The following is a 24,451-nucleotide window of genomic DNA, read 5'->3' on the forward strand; positions in this document are numbered from 1 at the left end:
CCAAAACAGCACAGTTGGTACAACTTGATAATCATATTTGCAATAATAGAATCTATTTTACCAAACAATATACCTATTTAGTCAAAGTTGGTAGTTTGGGCTTTTAAATTAGATACATACAGGTTGAAACTCCACTAACTTGCATTACAAGTTGAAGGATATTTGGTAAAGTATTAAATACTTGACCTCTAAAAAGCACAGTTTCCTTACCTATTAAATAAAAAGGAATAATCTTACTAACTGTAATGTCGAGGAGTAAATGAAACCCTAAGTATAAAATGTCTAGAATTGTGCTTAGCAAATAGTGAGCATTTAAAAATGGTCAGTGTTGTATTTTCCCTCACTGAGAAAGTTTTGTCTTTTTTTTTTTGGTGGGGGGAGCAGTCTTCCATATTATCTCCCTTTACTTAAAAAGGCCAGGATTTTGGGAGTGTAGCTCAGTGGTAGAGGACTTGCCTAGCATGCACAAGGCTCTGGGGTTCATCCCCATCACCATAAACAAAGGCCTGGTTTGTTTGTTTGTTTGTTTGTTTAAAGCTGCAGGAAGGAGAGTAGCTAAGGGAGAGGGTACTACATAGACCTTTTAAATCTTTGTTTGAAACAGTCTCCGCTTTTTGTGACTACTTTCCTAAACAAATTAGGTTATACTTTGTCTTCTTCAGAGTAGCAATTAAGACAGTCTTTTCAGAGTTTCAAGGAAGATATACAAATAGCCACAAAAGCAATACTACCTGGTGATTTTTCAAAACAAAAAATGTATCTGACACTGAAACTTACACCACTTGAAGTTTTTAAAATTTAAACTGTAGTTCTGAGAAGTTATTTTTATTTGTCTATATTTATTTATCTCTTTGAGACAGGGTCTCTCTATATAGCCTTGACTGGCCTTGAATTTGTGATCTTACTACCTCTTCCTCCTGAGTAGCTGGGATTACAGGCATATACCACCACTCCCAGCTCTGAGAAGCTATGTTTATAATGTTAAGGTGCCAAAAGAAAAAAATTAACACTGGAACCGTGGTTATTGATTTCCTGACAGGATCAGTGGTACCTTTTTGGTACTACTGGGGGCTCTGACTACTTTTAAGTGAAAGTGTACAAAACCAAACTGGGCTCAGTCCCATGTTTAATAACTTGTGTCTGTTTAATACCTTAAGTAAGTGTTCTTTTAGTGTATTTTCATCTTTGTGTATAACTCATTAATTATTTGGTAGTGCTGGTAGTGAAAGTTGGAAATAAGGCCTTATGCCCCAGTTAAATAAGGTTCATCTAAAATTATAGCATAAAACAACCAAGACATTAACAAAAATTTCCAATTTCCTACAGCAAAATTTTAAGTGATACTGGGGTTTGAACTCAGGGCTTCATTCTTGAGTGCTTGCAAGTCAGGTACTCTACCACTTGAGCCATGTCTTGAGAGCCCTACAACAAAATTTCAATGAGCACCTTCAAGGGGTAAAAATAGATATCCCGAGGTATACCTTGTCAGCGAAAAGAATGACCTATATGACAATGAAGAACACAAGTGGCCAGGAAAGTTGTGATGAAAATTAAAATGATGTAAGTAAATGTAAAAACAATAAAATAAAAGGGGAAAGAGAAAAAAAAAAGAGATCTGTGCCTCTGAATTTGTTCTTTGAGGACAAATATTCCTCATTGAAATATATTTCCCCTTAGATTTGCAGTAGATCTTGAAAAAAGTATGTTGTGATGGAATTTCATCTTTAACATTTTAATCTTATACTTCTTATCTTTTTGTGGGTTCAAGAGCCCGTTGACTTGTGAAGAATTTGCTGCCTTCTTAAGAGCTTGCTGATTTGTTCTCTTGTGAAATTTCTTGCAATCTGAATATTATGGAAGAAACAATAAAACTACACCCTGAGGAAAAAAAAAAAAAGAAATATATTTTCCTTGAAATATCTGTTTAAGACTGAGGATGTAGGTTAGTGAGAGGGCTGGCCAAGCATGTGCAAGGCATTGAGTTCAATACCTACACCATAAAAAAAAAAACAAAAAACCATTTATTATTTTATATTGTGTTGGTTAAATATTCAATGTATACTGTTTCTTCTGTGTCAGATTTTCCTAATTCTGGGAAAAAGGAATTGGAATCCATTCATGCAATCTTAAGATCAGAGGTAAGGAATATTAAAGACTATGATCAATTAAAGATTTTGACTTGTTCTATGAGCTGTATTTGAACTTTTGGTCCTCTTTTTAAATGCACTGCTCCTTTCTTACCTCTTCTGCTGATCTTGGTTCTTTTGAGCTTTTCAGAGGCTGCCTTACATGAAGAATACAGTTACATGTTATTACAGTTTGCTATTCTTTAATAATCTCATCTCTACTTCTGTATGCTGGAAGAAGGAAAACTGCAAAAATGTAGAAATAATAGTGGCAAAAAGTTATTATTAAAGATGTACTATGTTCTAACAGTGTGCTAAATTGCAGTAGTATGTTTATTTATATTTTTTTGGGTTTTTTTGAGACAGGTTCTCACTATGTAGCCCAGGTTGGCCTTGAACTTGTGATCCTTCCGCCTCCACTTCCTGGGTGCTGGGATTACAGGCATGGTCCACAATGCCTTGATAGCAGTAAATTTATTTAAGTATAATGTGGATAAAGGAGTTTTGTTCAATCTAGAGCTTTTTTATTCGTAACATTAAAATAATAATAAGCTGGGTGTGATATACACGCCTATAATACCAGCGCTCAAGAGGGAGAGGTAGGAGAATCTTGAGTTAGAGGCCAACTAGATATGTAGTAAGACCCTATCTCAAAGAAAAGAAAAAAAAAAGGATACAAAGAAGTTAAGGCAATGGCACAGAAGTTAGGAATGGCAAATTAATTTTATATTTTATTCATGATTAGTCATGATCAATTCTGGACATTGTACTTAGTAGGGATGAGAAAAGCCTGGAAAGGGTTCAAAGAAAAGCCGTAAAGAAATTGAAAGGCTTTCAGAGTGGGAGCTATTGTAAAGGACTAACAAAACTCAACTACTTAGCCTTGGGATAAGAACAGCAAGAGAACACCTAATGATAGTATTGCAGCAAAAGATACTCTTAGAGAACTGTAGTAAGCATGTTTTCCTCTCTGGTGAGTCTATAAAATGAGAACATTGAGTTTAGTTATGACAAGCATTGTTGAACTCTCTTGGAATATCAAGGTGACACTGAGGAATTTGAAAGCAGACCTCTCGAGAGGAGCTACATTAGCCTTCTGCCTATAGAAGATAGCAGTTTGGTGGCACTTAGAGACCTTAGCCGTAATTATTTAATAAGGAACAGATAAACTTAAAAGTTTCTTCCTTTGTAAGACTGAGTTAGGAAAATCCTTGAGAAAGCACTCACTAGTACAGACCCACCTAGGAAAGTTAAACAGCAGAAGTGTGCATGGTGGCATTAGTTAGACGAATTCACCAGTATACACCTGAGGAGTGGGGGGATAAATAAGGTTAACCTGCTCAGTGCATATCTGCTTTGTTGCAAGCTTGAGAAGGTAGATAGAAATCTTCTGTCCTTCAATTGATCTCCATTCTTTTAATGTCACTTACGTTATCATTGGACTATGGCAATATGATTCCAGTGTTTGAAATATTTATTTTTGGTAAAACGCATCCCACATACAAGCCAGTTTCCTCATTTGTTGCTTGAGCTGCTCAAACAGAGAAAATCAAGAGCTTTATTTTCTAAGGTAATTTTAACTGTATGTGATCCTTGCCTCATGTGCTGACATCATTCTCTTAACCCCTGACCTTGCCATCTATCTGTGTTGAAGATCCACTGCTCTAAGGTGATGATGATATGGCTGAATATTCTGTTTAGAAGGTTTTAGTGTGGAAGGAGGGCAGTGTGATTCCAGAGGAGATTAGATTTGCTGCCAGATGTTAATGTGTATAGTTGACTGAGTTAGTTAGGATTCTGTAGTTGAAAGTAACAGAAACTAACCTAATTTATCATCTCTGTCCAGTGAACTCTTTTTGTCTTTAATGTCATGTGAATAAAATGATAGTGAAAACTTTATTAGAAATTGAAATAATAATTTAAATTTAGCAAATCCAAATTTTTGTTCCATGTTTTTCTGATTTTGAGAACATACGTAAGAGTGGGTATGCAGGGCCACATCTGTAGTCCCAGCTATACTAAGGAAGCTGAAGCAGGAGGATCTCTCTCTCTATCTCTGTCTCTCCATCTTCCTCCCTTCCTCTCTTCTGGGGCTGGAGTTGAAACTCAGGGCTTCACACTTGCAAAGCAGGCACTCTACTACTTAAGCCACACCTCCAGTCCATTTTGCTCTGGTTATTTTGGAGATGGAGTCTTAAAAACTCTTTTCCCCAGCTGGCTTCAAGCCATAAGCCTCCTGATCTTAGTTCCAAGTAGCTGGGATTGCAAGTGTGAGCCACTGACTCCCTGCGCTAGGAGGATTTCTTGAGCCCAGGAATTTGAGGCCAGCAGGGTAATATTGAGAGACCCTGTTGCAAAATAAACAGCTGGGTGTTGTAGTTCATGCTGGAGGATAGTAATCCAAAGCTGGCCTAGTGGGGGAGAGACAGTGGGAAAGTGAAAGCTTCACTGAAAACTAACCTAAAGCAAAAGGCTCTGGAGGTATGGCTCAAGTGGTAGAGAGCTTGCCTAGCAAGTGTAGGGCCCTGAGTTCAAACTCCAGTATCCACCAACAAAAAAAGTATACATACTCAAAGGAGGCAGTATTCTTTGAATTCAGCTACTTATTAACTCTTCTGCATAAACAGAATGTGTCTATCTTCTAAACACTGATTGCAGATTTCATTCACCTCCCAAAGTTTTTGATAACAGCTCATGATTTTGTTGAAGAAAAAATGGCTGTTACCTTTGTTCCATAATTTTTCTTAGATTCATAAATGCTGACTAAAATGATCCACCTACTGAAGTTTATTCATTTCTATGTCATCTGTTTTTTTCTACTCACCTAATATACACCTACCTTCAACATTTGTCTCTGTGTGAACCATATCAAGTAAATGCTGGAGTGCAAATACTATACATACTGAAAGAATACTATCACATATTCATTTAGTAAAGTAGGGTAGTTAAGGGACTTGTCAAATATTGCAGAATAAAACATTTTGTTCTTAGAACAAAATCAATGACTGCATCGATTATTTTTTTTGGTGGGACTGGGGTTTGAATTCAGGCACTCTACTACTTGAACCACACCTCCAGTCCAATTTGCTCTGGTTATTTTGGAGATGGGGCTCTTGAGAACTATCTGCCCGGGCTGGCTTTGAACCTCAGTCCTCCTACTCTCAGCTTCCCAAGTAGCTAGGATTACAGGTGTGAGCCACCGGCTCCTGGCCATTCATCAGTTCTTGAATTTGAGAAAATTAAGATTTTGCCATCTGATGACTCATCTTAAGATTTTGCTTCTACAATCAGTTTCACCATAACCATTAGGTTGTAGAGTGCTGTTTTCTGTCTTTTTCATTTATTGTCTGATAATTATGAAATGATTTCATTTGTCACTTTGTCAAAAAATGAAAAATTCTGTATTTTCAATTGTATTCAGTTAAAAAAAGAAGACAATAGCTACAAAGATGTCTCCAGATTTCTGTTTCCTTTTTAAAAGATGATGCAATCTATTGGGCAGGGCAGCAGAAAACTGGTTATTTCACTATTGCATCATTCTTTCCAGTGATTCTTTACATCTTCTATTTTCTTCTTATTTTGATCTTTTTTTTTTTTTTTCTTTTGGCGACACTGGGCTTTAAACTCAGGGCCTCATGCTTCCTAGGCAGGTGCTCTACCAGTTGAGCCACTCAGCCAACTGCTATTTGGTCTTTTTTTTTTAGAGAATAATTGAGAATACTTGATGAATAATGATAAAATAATTCTCGGGATGATAAAACAGGAAAACATTTCAAGATACAGATAAAATAAGATCTTTACAATCCCATGATTATTCTTAGATTTATAAAAGGATTTAGTGTATCCTATTGTATTTGCAAGAGAGAATGAACTTTACTCTATTAAAAAGATAGGTAGAGCTGATGGAGTGGCTCAAGTGGTAGAGTACCTGTCTAGCAAGTGGAAGACACTGAGTTCAAACTCCAGTACTGCTGGGGGAAAAAAAAAAAAAAAAAATATATATATATATATATATATATATATGTATATATATAGGTAACCTTTTTGTTTGTTTTCTATATATATACCTATATAGGTATATATGTATATATATATATACCTATATAGGTATATATATAGAGGTAACCTTTTTGTTTGTTTTCTGGAAGATCTCCAAGGGAAAAAAGTCACAAATTTCCATTTTTGCAACTAGTTAGGACTGCTTAAAAAAGAAACTACAGTTAGTTCCAGTAGACCCTGATAGTATACCAATGGTTGATTAAACAGGAATGATTATTTTAAGGTTATGATTGTTTCATGGGCTCCCAAGAGAAATATAGCCAGACTTTACGAAAGGATGCAACTAGTAATGGAGGCCATCAGGAGTCTCTCTCTCTCCCTCTCTCCACTCTTGAGCCATGCCCCCAGTCCTTTTGTTTATATTTTGATTTTTTTTTTTGAAATAGAGTCGCACTAATTTTATCTGGACTGGCCTCAAACTCATTCCTCCTATCTCTGCCTCCTGAGTAGCTGGGATTACAGATGTATACCACTACACCTGGCAGGAGTCTCTTCTTATTTATACCCTTCTCTACTGGTTCACATTCCATGCATTAGAAAATATGGCCAGGCATGATGGTGCACACCTGAAATCTCAGCACTCAGAAGGCTAAGGCAGGAAGGGGAAGATCATGAGTTGAAGGTCATCCTGGCCAATATAGTGAGACCTTGTCTCAAATAAACCAAAACAAAAAAAGAGGCAAGGTAAATCAAAATAGGGCCCTTGATACTTTTGATAGGTTATGGGTTCATTCACATGAAGAAAGTCTGTCCTTTGTTTGCTTTCTCAACCTTTCTGACTCTCATACAGCTAGAAGGAAGGGTAGTCATCCACGTAGGTATTGACCACATTCAAAGCTTTTAAGTTCTAGTTATTATTCAGAACTTAATAAATAAAAATGGATTTTTATAATCAGATTTTGACTCCAACATATTGTGTTTTTTGTATCAATAGCTCACAGGAATCATGCACAGTCAGTCAGTAGAATAGAAGATAATTAGTGTGTGACCATTTTTACTAATGTTTTTCAAGATAAACAGTGTTTGTGAATCTTCTGGGGATAGAGTCCCAAACTAGAATTTGTAGATATTGTAATATTCTTTTAATTTGCTTCATTGCTTTTCTCTAGAGATTAATGTAATCTCCCTGGATTATTATATTTTTGTCTGTTGATATCTGAAATTCTGAGAATCTAAGATTAAAAACAGGTTATATCTCCAAAGTGAAAAGAATCCTTGCCTTGTAGCTGGAGCATTTTCACCACTATCAGTCTCTTTTTTCCTCAGCCATCATTTTTAAACTGTGAACACATAGTCACAGAATGTTTAATAAATTGCTAACTGTAATTGTGAATTTTTTGTAGTCTTTCAGAGTCTATTTTTCTTGCCCTATTATGTTGTTACTATGTTCATTCAAATAAAGGAATAAATAGGTAAAGATAATTTTCCATTTAGGTGCATAAAATTTGAGCTCCTTTTTCATATTTTCCAACATAATAAAATAAAAGACCGTGATGTCTAGAATCACTATATTACTTATGACTACTTTGTATAATTTTGTGTGTATGTGTTTGCAGTGCTAGAAATTGAAGCCAGGGCCTTAGGCTCATGCTAGATAAGTGCTTTCCCACTGAGCTGCATCCTCAGCCAATAAATTGTACACTTCTAACAGTAGTTTTCCAAACTGAGTTTTAGCAGAGGGTTTAAATGGGGGTTTTCAGAGGTACCTGAGAGCCTGAAAACCAGGTAAACTAATAATAAGAGATTTTAACCTTCTATCTATTTTGCAACCAGGAATCTCTTTTTAAAGTTCTACTGTTTGGGGAGAAAACAAAAGCTCAACCTGTAATCTCTTCATTCATTTACTAGTCATGTGTTGCCTGCTATACACTAGACACTAGGTATTCAGAAATGGAGGAAACATTAATCTGTGGCTTTTTCTTATAGAAAAGCAAAGGAGCAAAATGATCCCCTTCCTTTGGTTTGGAATTAGGCAAATCAAATTTTTATAAATAAATACATTTTTATAAGTAAAAATGTCTAATGCATTTACAATGTTAATTAGAGCCAGAATTCTGAGATTTTTTATATCATCTTTTTGTGTGCAGCGGTATGTATTTCATGATGCCATGCACATAACCTGTTTGACTTGTTGTCTCTTTATTGAGAATATTTTTTCTTTGCTTCTAGAATGAAAGGCTTAAAAAACTTTGCAGTGATCTAGAAGAAAAGCATGAAGCATCAGAGCTTCAAATAAAGCAGCAATCTACAAGTTACCGAAGTCAACTACAACAGAAGGAGGTATAGGTTATTATGATTTCTTCTGTCTTCTATCACTATCATTTTTAGATCCATTAAGATATTGAAGGAGTATTTGAAGGAATGTAAGTCAGGTTACAATAAAGACAACTGCACACCCATGTTTATTGTAGCACTATTCGCAATAGCTAAGCTATGGAAACAGCCAAGATGTCCCACAACTGATGAATGGATTAAGAAAATGTGGTATTTATACACAATGGAATTTTATTCAGCTATAAAGAAGAATGAAAATTTGTCCTTTGCAGGTAAATGGATGGAACTGGAGAACAACATCTTAAGTGAGGTTAGCCAAGTTCAGAAAGCCAAAGGCCGCATGTTTTCTCTCATATATGGAATATAGATCCAGTACAAATACAAGCACTATTATGAAAAACAGGTCAAACTAAGGGAAGGTAACTAACGGGAGAGGGAGAGTAAAAGAAGGAAAATAAGAAAGTGAATATGGTTGATGTACTTTCTATGCAGGAATGAATATAGAATCTTTAAACCTGTTGAAATTACCATAAGGGGACTAAGTTAGAAAAGAGAAAAATAGAGGGAATGAACCAGTTTGGGTTATAATACATATATACGTGGATATGTCACAGTGAAATTCCCTGTATAGCTATCGTAAACAAAGATGTCTTTTTTCAAAAACAAGTAGGAAGATAAACGGATTCTGTCTGGAGGTCTGTACCAGTGGGAGTGGAGAGGATATACGGAAAGGGTGTGGGAGCATAAATGTGGTAGGTAGAAATATTATGTACTCATGTATGAAACTGGAGTGGGGGGAGGGAGGGATAAAAGAGAATGATGGAGGGGGTGGATTCAACTATGACATATTGTAAGTATTTTTATAAATGTCACAGTGTACCCCCAGTACAACAATAATATGATAATAATTGTAAAAATCAATAAATAAATACCCCTGGAATACTCTTTAAACAACATCTTGAAAGGTATTGCATTTAATAAAACGAGAAACTTTTCTATTAAGTTTATATTATATAAGTGGACATTAATTTCTACTTCCAAAAGAAGAAAAAATTTTGTATAAAATATCTTCAGGATCTGTTGCTTATAATTTCTGATCTTATGAAATCTAATTTATCATCTGTTTTCTTAAGTTGTTTTAAATCAATGAGGTCATTGCTAATAACACTTTCCTTTTTAAAAATACTTTTGACTACAAATGTTAATGTTTGTTATATTGACATGTACTTGATTTCCCACACAAAATTTTAAGTATATTGTAATTGCTTTACACTGTTTTACAAATGTTTTTGTTTTCTTTTAGTTTGACTGAAATGGTTGCTTTGGAATTGACTTGTCTTTGCAGTGCTAGTAATAGATAATATATAATTAATATGTAATTTTTTATTCCAATCTGATAGAAATTGATAATTTCACCTAATACAATAAAATGAATTACTAGAAGAATAAAATGAATTAATTAAAAAAACAAAGTTGCAAGTTCAAGTTAGGGTTACAAGCTCACTTTTTCCTATTTGAAAGATTGACTACAACTTGTTTAAAAATTTTTTAAACCGTTTTCAATTCCTGTATTTGTCATGAACATGGCATCAGTCCATGGACCACACTAAATAGCACTGACTTACAGACATTGTGAGAGTAATAGTTCCTGCTCAGGAGTTTATAGCTGAATCATTAGTGACACTTTTGAAAGGTACTAATGCAGTCATGCATGATGATGGCACCTGCCTGTGATGCCAGCTACTTGGGAGGCTGAGGAAGAAGGATCATGTGTTCTAGGCCAGCAATATATATATCACACACACACACACACACACACACACACACACACACACACACACGTTTCCAACCCTTTCCCCTGGGAGATTATTGTAGGGAGCTTTGTATTTGTATTTTTCAAAAGCTCCATAGGTGATTCTAACACTTTTCCCACTGTTGTAAAAACTGCTATTGAAGTTTTTGTGTGTGTGTGTGTGTGTGTGTGTGTGTGTGTTACTGAGGATCAAACCCAAAGCCTCATGAATGCTAGGCAAATACTTAACCACTGAGCTATATCTCCAGCCTCTAAAAATTTTTTATATTCTATTTAAATATTGACATTAGAGGGCACATTAAGCATTCAAGTTTGAAATTTTTTATTATTAGAACTTGTGCTTGTGTAGCTCTCTAACTTGATGTAAATATCTCCTGTATAATGACAACTTTTTTGTATTATAACTACATCTAAAATATGGGTTGTAGTATTTTTTAGATAATATAGAACTGTATAGATTAGTATTTTCTAAATCTATTAGCTACCCTTACTGTGATTTTCACATTCCCCAAACATGAAACTCATTTGTGAAGAAATGAGTGAAATTTTTACACTATTATAAATCTGTACCAGAGAAGGGGTTTAATATGAAAACCTGTTTGTTATGACATATAGCATAAATGAGTCGGGTGTATGTCAATAGCTTTACACATGCAGAAATATTGTTACTTGGTGGCTATCTCCCTAGTGTCCAGTATTCTTCAGTTGAGATAGAGTGCCTCCTGGACTAATTGGATACTTTATAGAATGCTTATTTCAGTTTTATCTACATTGCTTACTTTTGTGTTTTGGGTAATCTTTCACTCAGAATGGACGTAGCATTGTGGAAGGTCCTGTGTTTATAATTTCTTGTGGGCTACAACTTGGCATTGCCAGCCTTCAGTCAAAACTCTGCTCAGGGTTTTAGAATTTATATACTGTTCTCTTCCTAAATAGGATGATATTTTTCACAGGTCCGTCTTTGCTGGTGTTAAAGCCAGGGCCCCTTTTAATGTACTATTTCCCTCTAAGACTCAGTGGGCTAATAATCATTGGCTTACTCTGTTATCTTATCTAAGAAGATTGGATTTACAAATCAAAGTATTCTTCCAGCTGTATTGTGCAGATTAGTACAAAATTACTTCTGATTCTTGGTGCATTTTCAGCCTAAATCCAACCATAATCAGTCACACAAGACTTTTTCAGCAGGCTTTCATTTTCTTATCATTTGAGGATTGATTATCACAAACAGTCCTAAGAAATTTCCAGTATTACCCCCTATATAGAAGGTAGCACACTGTGTTTAACTTAGAAATTAATTACTTTAGGTAACATTTGAGTGAAATTATGATCTTCATATTATTCAAAACATTGTGCTTTAACTATGGTAGTTATATTTGTTTTTTAAATGAAAATCTTATGGTTAGGATGTTACAGAATAGAGTCACTTAATAGAGTACCATTTTGGATAATCTTAGCCAAATCATACCTTTCAACATTATAAATCTATAAAAAGGTCAATGTGGTTTTTTTTTAAAAATACCTTTTCTAAAACACGGATTATAAATATGCAGGTAGAAATCAGCCATCTTAAAGCAAGACAGATTGCGCTTCAGGATCAGTTGCTGAAAATGCAGTCAGCTGCTCAGTCAGTACATTCAGGAGCTGCCAGTATGCCAGCAACCACTGTGTCATCTTCATTTGGTTATGGGCTCAGTCATCATGCTTCAGGATTCCATGAAGATGACATGGATTTTGGTGACATAATTTCGTCACAACAAGAAATAAACAGACTGTCAAATGAAGTTTCAAGACTTGAATCTGAAGTTGGCCATTGGAGGCATATTGCTCAGGTAGGTAAAATTTGGATGAGTTTTTGAAAGCTATAATTAAGTAAAAATTCTGGCATTATCTAGGAAGCTATATGTAGAGCATCTGGTATCAAAAATCACCCTGGACCAGGAAACAGAAAACCTATGTTTGTATTCTAATTCCAGCATTGGCTTTCTAAGTGATTTTGGGCAGATTACCTGTCTCTTTCAGCCTCAGTTTTCCCTTCTGTACAATATTTGGAAAAAAATTCTAAAAAATTTAAAGCAACAGATCCATTTTTTAGATAAAATTGAAAGTTACAAATCCAACGATTCAAAAGATAAAAACAACTGAGCCAGCACCTTTTACTCTGGAGTTTCTGAGCCTTCTCTAATGGGAACACCAGAGATCCAAGGTACTGTGTTTTGATACTGCTTCCTGAGATTTTATCTGAAGCGTTTGATAGCTCCAGTGATGTGTAAAATGAAAATCTGATGGTAATATTATAAAATATGGTAAGCTATTTATGTTGTTTCTCATGCATTAGAAATTAAATACTTGATATCTGGGACTGGAAACTTCCTTCCAAAGAATGCATTTTGTCTTATATATTAGATTTTTTTTTATGTTTGGCTTTTTTTTTTATTGTTTTATTATTCATATGTGCATACAATGCTTGGATCATTTCTCCCCCCGCCCCCACTCCCTCCCTTACCACCCACTCCATCCCCTCCCTCTCCCCCCTAACCCCTCAATACCTGGCAGAAACTATTTTGCCCTTATCTCTAATTTTGTTGAAGAGAGAGTATAAGCAATAATAGGAAGGACCAAGGGTTTTTGTTAGTTAAGATAAGGATAGCTATACAGGGAGTTGACTCACATTAATTTCCTGTGCGTGTGTGTTACCTTCTAGGTTAATTCTTTTTGATCTAACCTTTTCTCTAGTTCCTGGTCCCCTTTTCCTATTGGCCTCAGTTGCTTTTAAGGTATCTGCTTTAGTTTCTCTGTGTTAAGGGCAACAAATGCTAGCCAATTTTTTAGGTGTCTTACCTATCCTCACCCCTCCCTTGTGTGCTCTCACTTTATCATGTGCTCAAAGTCCAATCCCCTTATTGTGTTTGCCCTTGATCTAATGTCCGCATATGAGGGAGAACATACGATGTTTGATCTTTTGGGCCAGGCTAACCTCACTCAGAATGATGTGTATATATTAGATTTTACATATGGAGGTTGTTAATAGACATGAGACTTAGAATAAACTGCTGCATTCGTTCATTTGGATTTAACTTCATCAATGTAGGAAAAAGAACAAAGTATATAAGAAATTATTTTCTTTTAAATGCTCTGTTCTTATTTCCAGTTATTATTAATTTCTGTGAAATTATTATTTGATGAAGTAATAGAGAAGGAAAGAGGTAGACAATAAGACAGATTGTGACTTTATTATTTTTAATTTTTTTCTTGGTGGTCCCGGGGTTTGAACTCAGGGCTTACTTGCTAGGTAATGCCATGCTCCCAGCCCAAGAGTTTATTTTCTGTCTTTTGTTGAATACTATCTAGCTATGAAAATAATCTTCCTAATTAAAATTATCTGCTTTCTTCCCATGTTGCTAGATATTCCCAGTATCCAAACTAACCTTTACATAGGACAACCTATTTGTATTCTTAAACTTTGTACATGAAAGAATAACCTGGTGAACTCAATAGGTTTCCTGTCCTACCTTCAGAGATTTTTTACTTAGTAGCCTATTTTAGGGCCTTGGAAACTACATTCAAGCAAATTCTAATGTGAGGAACACATTTTAAGAAACATTGAAGCCAGGTGTGGTGGTGCATGCTTTTGTTCCCAGCATTCTGGAGAATGAGGCAGGAGGAATGTGAGTTCCAGGCCATCCTGGGCTGCATAATGACACCATGTCTCAAAACAAAAAGGAAAGAAAGAAAAGGAAAAAAAAATATTAGAGTAAGATTTCCTAGGGAAAAGATGGGTTTTTGGTATGTTCACTTCAGCATACATTGAAAGATTAGTGTATGAGAGATGTATACTGAAATGTAAAGGTTGAAACAGGCATAATTGGAACCTTTCAGGGGACTTAGTTTTATGTTTTTGTTATTTTGGTGGGACTGGGGTTTGAACCGAGGGAGCTTTGTACTTGCAATGTAGGCACTCTAAAAGTAGTTGCTCTGCCACTTGAATTACACCTCATTCCATTTTGCTCTGGTTATTTTGGAGATGGATCTTGTAAACTATTTGCCCAGGCTGGCCTCAAATCTCAATCCTCCATCACAACCTCCCTAGCAGTTAGGATGAAGCCACCAGTACCCAGCCAGAGGGCTTTGTTTTTTAGCAAGGCATAACAAAAAATAACATTTGGATTACATTATATAAAATGTTAAAATATTTCCATATATATTATCCTTAATAACTACATGAAATATTTATTGCCTCTTTTTTACAGATAACTAAAAAAAATTTTTTTTTGGTGGTGGTGGTGGTACTGGAGTTTGAACTCCGGGCTTCATGCTTGCTAGGCAGGCGCTCTACCACTTAAGCAACTCTGCCAGCTCTTTTTTGTGCTGGATATTTTCTAGATAGGATCTCTTGAACTATCTGCCGAGGCTGGCTTTGAAACATGAAGAGTAGCTAGGATTACAGGCATGAGCCACCAGCGCCCAGAGAAAACTGAAACTTACTACTAAAGTATACCCATTGTCATAGTGATTAGACTCAAAACACTTATTATTTTTTTTTTTTTTGTGATGCTGATAATTGAACCTAGGGTCTCATACATGCTAGGCAAGTCTGTACTATTGAGCCACCTCTCCAGTCCTTCCACCTTTTTGAGATAGGAGAATCATTTTTGTTGACTAGGCTGGGCTTCAACTCCTGCTTCAGCCTCCTGAGTAGCTAGGATTATAAATTTGTACCACTGTTTCCAACTCAAATACACATCTTTTGACTCCAAATCCTGTGTTCTTTCCATTATACCATGTTCTTTCTTTCTGTCCTATAGCAGCTTTTGGTTCATTAACATGCCATATAGTAAACATAAAGATAAATGAGGGGTTACTAGAGACTTGGTTGGGTAATAGAGAGGGAGGATGGGGAGAAGTTGGCGAAGTACAAAATTACATTCAGATAGGAGAAAGAAGTTCTAACATTCTTTTGCATATTATGGTGACCGTAGGTAAGAGTAATGTGTATTTCTTTTAGGAGTGTAGGGGGGCTTGAGACAGGGACTCGCTACATAGTCCAGACTGGCCTCAAACTTGTGATCTTCCTACCTCATCCTCCCAAGTGCTAAGATTATAGGCCACCTGGCTAACTAAATCTTTGCTCTTTGTTTTCTTCTGCAGTGCTGGGGATTGAACCCAGGGCCTTGTGCATGTTAGGCAAAGTGCTCTACAACTAAGCTATATCCCCAGCCCCATGTTTATTTGAAAATAGGTCTAATAGAGGATTTTGAATGCTCTCATCACAAATAAATGATAAATGTTTGAGATGATAGATTGTGCTAATTACCCTGATTTGAGCATTAAACAATTCATATGTGAATTGAAACACCATACTATACCCTGTAAATATGTATAACTTATTAGGTATCAATTAAAAATTTTTGAAGGATAAATGAGGCAGAGTCTGGTGGCTCATTCCTGTAATCCTAACTACTTGGGAGTTGGAAATACAGAGGATTGTGGTTTGAGGCCAGCCTGGCCTGACCAAAAAAAGTTCCTAAGACCCCATTTCAACCAATGGCTGGGCAAAGTGGACCACTTCTGTCATCCCAGCTACTTCAGGGAAGCACAAATAAAATGATCATCTGGGCATAAAGTGAGACCCTATATCAAAAATAACTAGCACAAAAGGGCTGCAGAGTGGCTCAAGTGTAGAGTACCTGCCTAACTGCCTAGTAAGTGCAAGGCCCTGAGTTCAAACCCCCCCAGTAATACCAAAAAAAAAAAAAAATGCTGGGTACTGGTGGTTCTTGACTGTAATCCTAGCTACTCAGGAGGCAGAGATCAGGAGGATTGTGGTCTAAAGCCATCCCTGGCAAATAGTTTGTGAGACCCTATCTCGAAAAAAAAATCCATCACAGGAAAGGGTTGGTGGAATGGCTCAAAGTGTAGGCCCCAAGTTCAAACCCCAGCACCGAAAAAAAAAAAAAAAAAAAAGATGAATAGCATACAACTTTGAATGAGAACAGAAGAATCCAGAAGTTCTCTTATTTTCTTATCAAACCAAACATTATTTTATATTGAGGTAGAGATCTTCTGGGTAAAGTTATTTTTAAAGGATTTTTGCTGGTTAATTTTAAAGATTTTACTAGTACGAATATTGAATAATTTTCTGTTTTAGAAATTTCCTTTTAGATAGCTAATTCTCACATTTGCATTTTGTTAAACTAAGCAAAATATTCTATGATATTTTTTCCATTTTCACTTTTGTTTTGTAAAATTGTCATCTCCCCAGTAGGTTAACAAATTCCTGAATATGCTGTATTTTATTTAAAAAGTGCTTGGTGTTCATTAACCAGAATCTTTCTGGGAAATGCCCTTTTTGGAAAATCCTTTAATAAAGTTAGTTTGTAACTTTCTGTTTTATAAGAAAATTGGTGTAATTATTTTCTAATTCTCTTTTTCTAAATTTCTAAGGCACAAGGAACACATAGCTCTGATCAAAGTGAAATCTGCAGACTGCAAAATATTATTAAAGTAAGTCAGATTATTGGTTGCCAGTGCCTGTTGTTCATCTAAAATTTGCATATTGAAAGTATAAGCCTAAATTGGTAAGAGTCTTAGTTATAAAAGTGATTTTATAGATTGATGCTCATTTAAACTGTTTAATATTACCTTTATTGTTTATGACAGAGTATATAAGATGAAAATCATTTGGTTGCAAACATGTTTTCAGTTATTTGTATTTCATAAGTTTCTATAAAAATGTCTTTATTAAAAGAGAATTCCAAGGTTGTTGAAGTTTTAAGATTTTTGGGGTTAAAGAATATTGACAAAAGAAAATGCTAATATTATTCATTATAAGTAGTTATTTTACCTTAGTCATGGGATTTTGCTAGTTTCTGTTAATTTTTTTTTTTTTAAGAAAAGTCTTAGTTACATATATTCATCAGGGCAGTGAATCATCTGAAATTGTCAGATATAGAATTGTTTGGAGTTTATTGTTACAATACTAGTGCAGTTAGGTGCCAGTGTCAGACCTGTGTGTGAATCCTGGTTGTACTCTTTACGAGCTGTGCTACTTTGGGCAAGTTACTTAACCTTTCCCATCTTCTATTTTATAATCAGTAAGTTAGGTAATCATCGTAATACCTACTTTGTAGGATTGTTCTGAGGTTTGTCAAGTTACTAGCTTAGTTCTAGCACGTAGTACATAAGATTAAAGAATAGCTTTCACTGTGTTCTTAGGAAGTAGCAGCAAATTTATAATTAGGATTCTTAGTTATAAGTGGCAAAAATCATCTCAGGCTCAGTAAAGCAAAATAAGGTTTATTGGAAGGATCCAGGGCAGTCTGTATAGAGGACTGAAGGAAGAATTGAGCATTCTCATGTCAGGAAGGACAGAAGTGGGAGCAACATCAGGAATCTAGTAGGACACGGTGGGCAGACTGAAGGATGCAGCTCATGATGCTCCCTATCAAGATCCAGGTTCCTGGAGAGACATTGTTCATTTTTGCTTAGGTAGCAAGGCATCTCAGTTGACAGTTGGGGATTTCCACCGAGACTGGCAGAAGGAAAGGCTGAGCAAGAGAGTAGTAGTAGGGTAGCAGGTACAGATTAGCCAGAGGGTTGATCCTCGTATTGGTGGGCTATGTTGTTAGGAGAGGTTCATGGTCACAGGCAGTACTTTCACTAATCTTTTGTTTTCAGTGTCTTCTTGTTGATGTTCTCTCATTAAAGTAGAAAAACTGTTTTTAATGCCTAAGAAAGGAGTGGAGGCTTTCACAGTTGTCCTAATTGGGGACTGTTGTTAAATTCTGTTCAGCTTTAAGGTGCTCATAGAATTAATTTTAATAATACAGTAAGCTGGCCTTATTCACAGATTTATTTCACATGGTTTTGATAAAATGTGGTTAAAAAAAATTCCCACATGTGCATTACACAACTCAGTTGATGCAGAGAAACTCTCAATCAGTCCAGTCCCATGTTATCATCAGTTGTATTCAAACTATGCATCCTGAGCATCAGTTTTTTTCTCAACAGTGGTCTCCTGGGAACCATATACCTGTGGATACTAAGGATCACTGTATAAACATTTGGACAACAGTACAATAAATAGCTTAGGTAAATTTATGGATCATAAATGTGGCTACCTTTGTTCGTATTTTTTTAAGGAACTTAAACAGAACCGAAGTCAGGAAATTGATGATCATCAGCATGGAATGTCAGTATTACAGAATGCACATCAACAGAAATTGACAGAGATAAGTCGTCGGCATCGAGAGGAATTACGTGACTATAAAGAACGAATTGAAGAACTCGAAAATCTATTGCAACAAGGTTATTAGTTTTAATTAATTTTCCATATTAGATGTCATAATTAAATGACAAACCTCTAAAATTGGAACACTGCTGTAAACTTGGAGTAAGATCTAAAGAATGAGTAAATGACTACCACTCTTTGCCAGCAATTTGCAGTGCTACCACTCCAGTACGTACAAGATTCTGAAAAATGGGAAGGTTCTTTTGCTTTTGTGGTAAATAGTTATAACCCATCAATTTCATTGCATTGTTTGGTGAAAATATTTCATTTTCTGTCACGCTTAGATATGAGCTTTTTAGTAGTTGATTCAAATAATGTTTCTCCAACTTTATTTAAAAATGGTTACTTTATTATACTAATTTAACTTTATAGCTTTGCATTTTCTGAGCTCTTAAATGTCTTAGTTTATATAGCAAACTGTTTATTTCTTAGAACGTGACACTCCATGTCCTTGGTTTTGTTTGCATTCTAGGTGACTCAGGAGTTACAGTAACTGATCACTCTAAAATTGATGAGATGCAAAAAACTATTCAGGTTCTTCAGACTGAAAAAGTAGAATCTACAAAAAAACTTGAAGAACTGGAGAATAAAATAGAAAACATAAATAAAAAATTAATTTCTGCAGAAAATGACAGAGATATCTTGAAGAGAGAACAAGAACAGTTAAATGTGGAAAAGAGACAAATAATTGAACAATGTGAAAGCTTGAAACTGGAATGTAGTAAATTACAGCCTTCTGCTGTGAGGCAGAGTGATACTGTGACAGAAAAGGAGAGAATGCTTCTACAGAATTCTTCACAGGAAGAAGTGTACAGACTACAACAAGCACTGTCTGGTATAAAATGTTTGGAACTTACTTTAGATTGGTGTTTCATTGCATACTACTTCTTTTTGGAGATAGCACTTGAATAATTGAAAATGGAGTATTTATGGAAATAATTATAATTTGAGTAGAGTTGATTTGAGTTCAGCACCATAGTTAATAGATCATAAATAGAAACTTTCTATGAAAAAGCTTAAGAATTGACTAGGTGTCTGTCACCTTCTCTTCCTTATTCCTAAGTATTTATATGGAAGTCAGTGATTTAGGAAACCATCTGCATTTCTAAGAAATGTTCATGTACATAAATATGGTGGGGAGGTGTGGGTCTGTTTCTTTTAATGTATGGAACCAAATATTTACTGTAACTTACTAGGGCCCAGATCCTCCAGTTGGGGAATGCAGCATTTCTGCTGTAAAAAATTCTGTTGGTAACTTTTGACATGATTTCCTGTATTGAAACAAAGGCTTAAGTGACAAGAGCCATAGGACGTCTACCATTTTCCATACTCAAGATGATATGCAGTTAGTATACCAGTATTCTGGGTGCAAAGAAAAGAAAAGAAATAAGCATTAAATGATACAGGCAAATACCAGTATTCATTCATGTCAGGAAAACATAATGGGAGCTCTTCAACTGAAAAGATGCATTTTATTTTGTACTTTGTCCTCTTCTCATACTATAAGAAGTTCATTCATTCCTTCTGTGGAAGTTCTCAGCCCTTGAGTGTTTGTGGACTCCCATTCTATATTCCTTGTCCAGTTTATCTTGAGCTCCTGATCTGAATGGCCAACTCTATATGTATAACATAGATTTTCAAAGTAAAGTTAGGTTCAAAGTCATTATCTCTTTTTCCTTTTCCTTTTCCTTTCCTAGCCTTGGTGACAGGTAACATTTACTAATCTCTCAAAGCAAAATTGTAGATGCCATCATTGAGCAAGTCCTATCTTACAGTTCTTTTTTTGTTCTGTTTTGTTTTTTTAATTATTCATATGTGCATAGAAGGCTTGGGTCATTTCTCCCCCCTGTCCCCAACCCCTCCCTTACCACTCACTCTGTCCCCTCCTTCTCCCCCCTACCCCCTCAATACCCAGCAGAAACTATTTTGCCCTTATTTCTAATTTTGTTGTAGAGAGAGTATAAGCAATAATAGGAAGGAACAAGGGTTTTTGCTGGTTGAGATAAGGATAGCTATACAGGGCATTGACTCACATTAATTTCCTGTGCGTGTGTGTTACCTTCTAGGTTAATTCTTTTTGATCTCACCTTTTCTCTAGTTCCTGGTCCCCTTTTCCTATTGGCCTCAGTTGCTTTTAAGGTATCTGCTTTAGTTTCTCTGCATTAAGGATAACAAATGCTAGCTAATTTTTTAGGTGTCTTACCTATCCTCACCCCTCCCTTGTGTGCTCTCGCTTTTATCATGTGCTCAAAGTCCAATCCCATTGTTGTGTTTGCCCTTGATCTAATGTCCACATATGAGGGAGAACATACGATTTTTGGTCTTTTGGGCCAGGCTAACCTCACTCAGAATGATGTTCTCCAATTCCATCCATTTACCAGCAAATGATAACATTTCGTTCTTCATGGCTGCATAAAATTCCATTGTGTATAGATACCACATTTTCTTAATCCATTCGTTGGTGGTGGGGCATCTTGGCTGTTTCCATAACTTGGCTATTGTGAATAGTGCCGCAATAAACATGGGTGTGCAGGTGCCTCTGGAGTAACCTGTGTCACAGTCTTTTGGGTATATCCCCAAGAGTGGTATTGCTGGATCAAATGGTAGATCAATGACTAGCTTTTTAAGTAGCCTCCAAATTTTTTCCCAGAGTGGTTGTACTAGTTTACATTCCCACCAGCAGTGTAAGAGGGTTCCTTTTTCCCCCCATCCTCGCCAACACCTGTTGTTGGTGGTGTTGCTAATGATGGCTATTCTAACAGGGGTGAGGTAAACTCTTAGTGTGGTTTTAATTTGCATTTCCTTTATTGCTAGAGATGGTGAGCATTTTTTCATGTGTTTTTTGGCCATTTGAATTTCTTCTTTTGAGAAAATTCTGTTTAGTTCACTTGCCCATTTCTTTATTGGTTCATTAGTTTTGGGAGAATTTAGTTTTTTAAGTTCCCTGTATATTCTGGTTATCAGTCCTTTGTCTGATGTGTAGCTGGCAAATATTTTCTCCCACTCTGTGGGTGTTCTCTTCAGTTTAGAGACCATTTCTTTTGATGAACAGAAGCTTTTTAGCTTTATGAGGTCCCATTCATCTATGCTATCTCATAGTTGCTGTGCTGCTGGGGTTTTGTTGAGAAAGTTCTTACCTATACCTACTAACTCCAGAGTATTTCCTACTCTTTCCTGTATCAACTTTAGAGTTTCTGGTCTGATATTAAGATCCTGGATCCATTTTGAGTTAATATTGGTATAGGGTGATATACATGGATCTAGTTTCAGTTTTTTGCAGACTGCTAACCAGTTTTCCCAGCAGTTTTTGTTGAAGAGGCTGCTATTTCTCCATCATATATTTTTAGCTCCTTTGTCAAATACAGGTTGGTTATAGTTGTTTGGCTTCATATCTGGGTCCTCTATTCTGTTCCACTGGTCTTCATGTCTGTTTTTGTGCCAATACCATTCTGTTTTTATTGTTACTGCTTTGTAATATAGTTTGAAGTCAGGTATCATGATACATCCAGCATTGTTCTTTTGACTGAGTATTGCCTTGGCTATTTGTGGCCTCTTGTGTTTCCATATAAATTTCACGGTAGATTTTTCGATGTCTTTAATGAATGTCATTGGAATTTCGATGGGAATTGCATTAAACATGTAGATTACTTTTGGGAGTATTGACATTTTTACTATGTTGATTCTACCAATCCATGAGCGTGGGAGATCTCTCCACTTTCTATAGTCTTCCTCAGTCTCTTTCTTCAGAAGTGTATAGTTTTCCATGTAGAGGTCTTTTCACATCTTTTGTTAGGTTTACACCTAGGTGTTTGATTTTTTTTGAGGCTATTGTAAATGGAATTGTTTTCATACATTCTTTTTCAGTTTGCTCATTGTTAGCATATAGAAATGCTAATGATTTTTCTATGTTGATTTTATATCCTGCTACCTTCCTATAGCTATTGATGATGTCTAGAAGCTTCTGAGTAGAGTTTTTTGGGTCTTTAAGGTATAGGATCATGTCGTCTGCAAATAGGGACAGTTTCTCTACCTATTTGTATTGCTTTTATTCCTTCTTCTTGCCTAATTGCTCTGGCTAGGAATTCCAGTACTATGTTGAATAGGAGTGGAGATAGTGGGCATCCTTGTCTGGTTCCTGATTTTAGAGGGAATGGTTTCAGTTTTTCTCCGTTAAGTATAATGCTGGCTGTAGGTTTGTCATATATAGCTTTTATAATGTTGAGGTACTTTCCTTCTATTCCTAGTTTTCTTAGAGCTTTTATCATGAAATGATGTTGGATCTTATCAAAGGCTTTTCTGCATCTATTGAGATGATCAAGTGGTTTTTGTCTTTGCTCTGTTAATGTGGTTTATTACGTTTATTGATTTTCGTATGTTGAACCACCCCTGCATCCCTGGGATAAAGCCTGCTTGGTCATGGTGAATAATCTTTTTGAGTGTTGTTGAATTCGGTTTGCCATTATTTTGTTGAGGATTTTTGCATCAATGTTCATTAAGGAGATTGGCCTATAGTTCTCTTTTTGGAGGTGTCTTTACCTGGTTTTGGGATAAGTGTAATACTGGCTTTATAAAATGTGTTAGGCAGTTTTCCTTCCCTTTCTATTTCGTGGAACAGTTTAAGGAGGGTTGGTATCAGTTCTTCTTTAAAGGTCTGATAGAATTCAGCAGACAATCCATCAGGTCCTGGACTTTTCTTTTTGTGGAGACTCTTGATTGCTGCTTCAATTTCATTTTGTGTTATAGATCTATTCAGGTGATTAATATCCTCTTGGTTCAGTTTTGGATGATCATATGTATCTAGAAATCTGTCCAATTTCTTTAAGATTTTCAAATTTATTTGAATATAGGTTCTCAAAGCAGTCTCTGATGATTTCCTGGACTTCCATGGTGTTTGTTGTTATCTCCCCTTTTGCATTCGTGATTCTACTAATTTGGGTTTTTTCTCTCCTCACTTTAGTCAGGTTTGCCAGGGGTCTATCAATCTTGTTTGTTTTTTCAAAGAACCAGCTTTTTGTTTCATTAATTCTTTGTTTTTTTTTTTTTTTTGGTTTCTATTTCGTTGATTTCGGCTCTTATTTTTATTATTTCTCTCCTTCTATTTGTTTTGGGATTTTCTTGTTCTTGTTTTTCTAGGAGTTTGAGATGTATCATTAGGTCATTGATTTGGGCTATAAACTTTCCTCTCAGGACTGCCTTTGCTGTGTCCCATAGGTTCCGGTAGGTTGTGTTTTCATTTTCATTGACTTCCAGGAACTTTTTAATTTCCTCTTTTATTTCATCGATGACCCATTGTTCATTAAGTAATGAGTTACTTAGTTTCCAGCTGTTTACATGTTTTTTGTCTTTACTTTTGTTGTTGAGTTCTACTTTTACTGCATTGTGATCAGATAGTATGCACGGTATAATTTCTTTTTTCTTATATTTGCTGAGACTTGCTTTGTGCCCTAGGATATGATCTATTTTGGAGAAGGTTCCATGGGCTGCTGAGAAGAATGTATATTATGTAGAAGTTGGATGAAATGTTCTGTAGACATCAACTAGGTCCATTTGATCTATTGCATATTTTAGATCTTGGATTTCTTTATTGATTTTTTGTTTGGATGACCTATCTATTGATGCTAATGGGGTGTTAAAGTCTCCCACAACCATTGTGTTGGCGTTTATATATGCTTTTAGGTCTTTCAGTGTATGTTTGATGAAATTGGGTGCGTTGACATTGGGTGCATACAGGTTGATTATTATTATTTCCTTTTGGTCTATTTCCCCTTTTATTAGTATGGAATGTCCTTCTTTATCTCGTTTGATCAATGTAGGTTGAAGTCTACTTTGTCAGAGATAAGTATTGCTACTCCTGCCTGTTTTCGGGGGCCATTGGCTTGGTAAATCTTC

The 24,451-nt window shown here is 35.7% G+C and overlaps 1 protein-coding gene across 2 annotated transcripts in view; it reads left to right on the forward strand.

Annotated features, from left to right (window-relative positions):
* The window catches only part of Trip11 (thyroid hormone receptor interactor 11), a 72,612-nt gene that overhangs the window by 2,609 nt on the left and 45,552 nt on the right, over window positions 1-24,451 (forward strand). For both annotated transcript variants that reach the window (XR_012446055.1, XM_074067296.1), the window contains exons 2-7: window positions 2,080-2,138; window positions 8,355-8,465; window positions 11,826-12,104; window positions 16,717-16,776; window positions 18,414-18,579; window positions 19,035-19,397. Coding sequence is in view for 1 of the 2 variants with exons in the window: in XM_074067296.1 (XP_073923397.1) it covers window positions 2,080-2,138; window positions 8,355-8,465; window positions 11,826-12,104; window positions 16,717-16,776; window positions 18,414-18,579; window positions 19,035-19,397 (1,038 nt within the window). In the remaining variant the exon portion in view is untranslated. The remainder of the gene's footprint in view (window positions 1-2,079; window positions 2,139-8,354; window positions 8,466-11,825; window positions 12,105-16,716; window positions 16,777-18,413; window positions 18,580-19,034; window positions 19,398-24,451) is intronic.

Source organism: Castor canadensis, chromosome 3 (genome assembly GCF_047511655.1).
Source record: "Castor canadensis chromosome 3, mCasCan1.hap1v2, whole genome shotgun sequence".
Taxonomy (NCBI): Eukaryota; Metazoa; Chordata; class Mammalia; order Rodentia; family Castoridae; genus Castor; species Castor canadensis.